Below are 5,008 nucleotides of genomic sequence, written 5' to 3'. Positions count from 1 at the left end.
CGCTGGACTGCTTCATGGCTTGTTAATGGGGGTTCTTCTCGCGGCCTCCCGGGCCTGGCCACGTCGCCTCGAATTCGCAGCCGTCCGATGGCGGCCAACTTGGCCGTCCAGGGCTGCCACCAGAGCGCATCATTTTGCAGGGAGCCCCTCGGTTCTCGCCTTGTCGATTTTGGGTCCGGGGGAGTTGCTCCACGCCGAGGTGCTAGGCTACGTGCCTTCATCCCGCTGGTTGGAGGCCTCAAGGATAAGGATGCGCTTGATTGTCCTGTGTTTGTTTGTGTTAGATACATAAAATTTGTTGCAGGCGGCAGCGGTGGCGTGTACGTATGCATCGGCGCAGCGTTGACGTGTTCTTTGCTACGTCGATGTGTCCTTTGCTGCGCGCATGTGGCCACCGACGCGTCGGTATGTAGTGCCTTTTTAGTTTTGGGTTCTGTCCATATATATAAACTCTTCGCTTTACTGTACTGGTGTGTGGAGTCCCAGAGTTTCCCCTGTTTTGAATCGCCTGCTGTGATCATGGCGTGGTCTAGGCTGCGCGATGTTTCGCCGACGAGCAAGAACTGGTGCGTGCGGGCTCATATCGCTCACATGTGGATTATTGCGGTGCTCGGAATGGATAGCCTGCTTTGCATCTTGATTCGGTGCTTGTGGACAAAAAGGTGTGTGCTTCTCGGCCGAGTTGTAGCTGTGTTTGTGTGTGTGTGTGTGTGTGTGTGTGTGTGTGTTGATCTGGCTTTTGGGTGTGCAGGGGGACATTATGTACGCAGAAGCTGGTGGGCGTGATGTTGATAAGGTTAGGAGTGCCGTCGAGGAAGGTGATGTGTATTCGTTTAGTAAGTTCCTTGTGGTCAATATGAAGCCTTCCTACAAGCCTTTTTGTGCAAAGTATATGATCAAGCTTACCCCGTGGATGAAGATGGATCGTGTCGAACCTATCATTGAATCATTTCCTCGATTTGTCTTTCACCTATCACCACTTTATGATCTTTCTTAACGGGTAGAAAGTCAGGCATATTTTACAGGTCGGTGATGTGATATCAATTGTTAGGTTATTTACTATTCTTTTAGATTTTATTTCCCTCTTACAATGATTGTGTGTGCTTTCAGATGTTATAGCAATGATAGTTGGTGTGTCTGATGTTACTCATATACGGGTAGGGAGTAACTCGGTTGATACACCTAGGAGTCATCAGTCTCAAGGATTTGAAGTATGTTGCTTGTTCGTTGGAGTTAATTCTATTGGTTTTTATACGTGGCTATTTATATTTGTATGTGCCATTGGTGATGTGTTTTTATTGTATGTTTGCAGTGGTGTGAAGACAAAGCTTGTTCTATGGGGAAATCATGCAAATGAGTTTGACGCTAAGGCGGTTCATCTGCTTGGTCAGGAACATGCTGTTGTTGGGATATTTTTTTGGGACTTTGGTCAAGTCGTACCGAGGTTAGTTTTTGAATTGGCGTTGTCTTCTTTGTATTGGTTGTTTTGGGTGTTTGCTGCGCCAAGTTTGGTACTCATTTCATGCAGGTGAGGAGACTTTATCTAGTGGGTCCGCTTGTAAATGGTACCTTAATGAAGATATAGCGGAAATAGATGAATTCTGTGAAAGGTGTCCCTTGGATATTTTAGATTTTACGCCTAATCTATCGATGTTGTGTCTATTTTTGTTTGTGTTTGCCAGGCTTAGTAATAATTTCACGATAATAGATTGGATTATCGATGAGCAAGGCGGTGACCACCATAAGTCTGGTCAATTGCCGTAGAGGAGTGTGTCTGAACTTCGAGCTTTAGATCCTTGGGAGGTCGAGCTTCAGATCCTTGGGAGGTCGAGGTAACTTAACATTTCTGTTTTCATGTAGTTTCAATGTTGACGTATGCCGTAGCATTTTATTACGATGTGTATTTATTTCTCTTGTAGGCTACCACTTTTCTATGTACTGTGACAGTAGTAAGGATTAGCATCGCTCAGCCATATATATTATACATGGGACTCATCGAGTTACAGGTCGGCATCACGCCATCATCAAGCTGATCAGGCAGGAAGGACGATCAAGTAACAAAAAGTGAAGAGTGAACTGCATCACGATCCGTCTGTGCTGGGATGCCCTCACAAATATCTATCTTCAATGATTTGCTAATAAAGTAAGGACAATAGTCTACTCCATCCATTTCAAATTGTAGATGGTTTTAGATTTTTTAAAAATATATTACTTTTACTATGCACCTAGATATATGTCATATTTAGCAAAATCTATATATTAAAGTTAAAAATGACTTATAATTTAGAATGAAAGGAGTACAAAATAAAGGCTATCAAAGATCCAGGTGTTCTGAATGCAAATTTCAGAGAGATAAATGTACAACCAGGAACCATAGTGGCATGGCAAACGGCATAGCCCTGCTGTCCAATTTATGATCCGGCATGTCGTGTAGGTTTTACCACATAGATGTGGTGTCACTAGTCAGTATTTTGCATCTCCATGTTCTTATAAACAATGACCATGGAGCTTCTACACAGCTCAACTTAAAAAAGGCCGTGAGTTCTAAAAAACCTTAAATGACCATGAAAAGTTAAATTATCATTAGTTAATTTACTGACGAGCGGGTTTTCTATTGCAATAGTCTGCTGACTAGTGACTTGTCTATTACTCTATTACAGTAATTTACTGACAGTTGAACTAATTGAGTTGTCTAGCATGCTGCCAATTGTTAGATTTGCTCACTGCAGTCCATAAAAAAACGAGCTGTAAAAAGCTGTATCTTACCTGGTGCCGTGCGGGCCACAGAACATTCACATTCTAAAAAAAGCAGGCAGCACAGATTAAGTTGACCTTTTAGCCAGAGCGAGAGGATGCCAGTGAGCTAGCAACGGCGGTGGTCCAACTATAAAACCCACGGCAACACCACCACCATCCAGCGTCATCTCATCCCCGTTTGGCCATTCAGAATTCCTTTCGCCTCATTCCGAACCCGCGGCTGTGAGCCTGTGACGAAATGGCGCGCCACGCCGGGAAGCCCTTCCTCTTCGCGCTCCTCCTCGTGCTGTCCGGCCTCATCCTCCTCCCGCTCGCCTCCTCCGTCCCCACGCCAAGTGAGTCCCGGCCGCCACCATGCAACTCGATCGGCCATGGCCGGCCTTCTCGCTCCGTCGATCAATTCCTTTCTCGGTTGCTGATTCTGTCTGTGCGTTCGTGGCTTCGTGTGGTTGCAGGAAGCTTACGCTTGGGGAACCCGCAGCAGCACCCGCCGGCTCTGAAGCTTGCTTTTTCTCAGGTACCAGTTGATTCCTCTTCTTTCTCTGGTCTCCTGTATAGCTCGCTGTCTGTTCTTCCTCCTGGATTTTACACAACTACTACTAGCCAGCAACAACAACAAAAAAAAAAAGGATCTTGCAGGATAACCCACCCTGTAGAGTTGATGGAGCTGTGGTCCTGAATTCCTGATGGCTCTGTGTTGTAAAGCAGGAGATGGCGATGGCGGCGAGGAACCTCGGCCGGCGGGCGGCTAGGATGGCCGTTGAGGTGAACGACTACCAACCGTCCGGCCCCAACAACCGCCATGACCCGCCCAAGGGTCCCGGGAGAGCGTGAACACGGAGCTGGACCCAGCAATAATCCTTCATCTTCACCAAATCACCAGTAGTACAAAGTTTGCTCCTGTGTTCTAAAATGGTAGCAGAAACGGAATCACCTCGTAGTTACAGAAGGGGTGGGTGTGAGTGTGATCAGTGCCTGTCCATATACCGTGTCCGTGTGCGTGCGCGTGTGTCGGGCAGCACATCGATCGGCTGGCTGTTCTTAGGTTTGTTCGTCGGAACTGCAGGTCGATCGGTTTCTCGTGCTGCAGGTGTCGAGAATACAGTGCTGCCAGATAATTCAGCCTCTGTTCCTCCGATCTTGTCATGGATTATTTAGAGCACTAATTTGAGATGAGTGGCATCATCTGGCAGTGGGGTACGATGCATCATTGCTCCCTCCTTCCTTGCAAGTCCTCATCTTTTTTGTTGCGTCACGGCTGCTCCCGCCCGCCGCCGCGGCCGCCGCCGCCGCCGCCGCTCGTGATATACACGTACTTACGCGTGCGCCGCTACAGGGCCACGACGGCGAGATGGAGATGACGCCGAGCTGAGTGTAGCCCGCCGGCCCGCCCTGTGGATTCTCCGTGACCGAGATGACTCGTGAACAGCCTCCGCCAAGCTAGCTAGAAAAGAGCCTCGGCCACGTCTGCTCCGCTCGTGTCCCCCCTCCCGGAGCGTGACGCGGGGTGATGCGGCTCTGACTTGGGAGGGACCGAGGCGGAGAGCGACGCCTCGTGTCGTATCCTCCTTGTCCGGTGGCGCGCGCGGCCCTGTGGGCTGACGGAGAAACCACAGGGGGGGCATTGACGCGCTCGGGCACCGCCGCTACGCGCCGCTCCACGGGTTTTGACTTCTGGGGCGCCCGTGAGGCCGTGATCGCGAGCTCCGCAGAAGAAGATGCGCCGGCCGGGCCACCACGGGTCGCTGGCCGAGAGCGGCGGGGGGCAACAGCGACGCGCTGACATGTGGAGGGAGGGGACGCCGGGCGCTATATGTTGCAACGGCCACTCGCTCGTACGCCTCTCGCTTGTGGCCTTGTGCCTGGTTGCCTTGTTGGTCCTTTTCTTTGGAGATAAGCGAAGATCTGATGGGAATGCGATCCTATGCTAGATGCACCGTACTGGTACTGCCACATCGCAGCCTGGCTTGATACACTTGTGCTACGTGGGCTTGTTTGGTTGGAAAAGTGCTGCCTGAGACTTGCCCTGTAAATTGTTTCAGATCTGCTTGGTCAGGCAAGTTGATCGGTAGTTCATTTAGTTGGAAGTCTGTGCATGAGAGTACTAATAAGAGAAAAGGACATATCGTGTTTTGTAATACCTATATATGATTATGATTAACATTATTTTTTATTAATTTAATAAGGTTTTTAAAAACACGTCTGAAAAAATATCCAATATGAAAGCTTAAAACTCGATGCGGCCAAGCCT

The 5,008-nt window shown here is 48.9% G+C and overlaps 1 protein-coding gene across 2 annotated transcripts; it reads left to right on the top strand.

Moving 5' to 3' along the window:
* The first annotated feature begins 2,900 nt into the window (after positions 1-2,900).
* LOC101756730 lies at positions 2,901-3,942 on the top strand. 2 transcript variants are annotated; one of them, XM_004961645.4, is made up of 3 exons: positions 2,901-3,092; positions 3,213-3,274; positions 3,463-3,942. In XM_004961645.4, the coding sequence occupies exons 1-3, from the start codon at positions 2,996-2,998 to the stop codon at positions 3,589-3,591; spliced, it is 288 nt and encodes a 95-aa protein (XP_004961702.1). In that variant the 5' UTR covers positions 2,901-2,995; the 3' UTR covers positions 3,592-3,942. The 2 variants fall into 2 exon arrangements, with proteins under 2 accessions (XP_004961702.1, XP_004961703.1); XM_004961646.3 differs by having other exon boundaries at positions 2,904-3,092; positions 3,466-3,942.
* Positions 3,943-5,008: the final 1,066 nt, after the last annotated feature.

This window comes from Setaria italica, chromosome III, assembly GCF_000263155.2.
Source record: "Setaria italica strain Yugu1 chromosome III, Setaria_italica_v2.0, whole genome shotgun sequence".
In the NCBI taxonomy this organism is placed as follows: domain Eukaryota; kingdom Viridiplantae; phylum Streptophyta; class Magnoliopsida; order Poales; family Poaceae; genus Setaria; species Setaria italica.
Note: the sequence above shows the minus strand (reverse complement) of the source record. Positions and strands in the feature narration are given on the sequence as shown.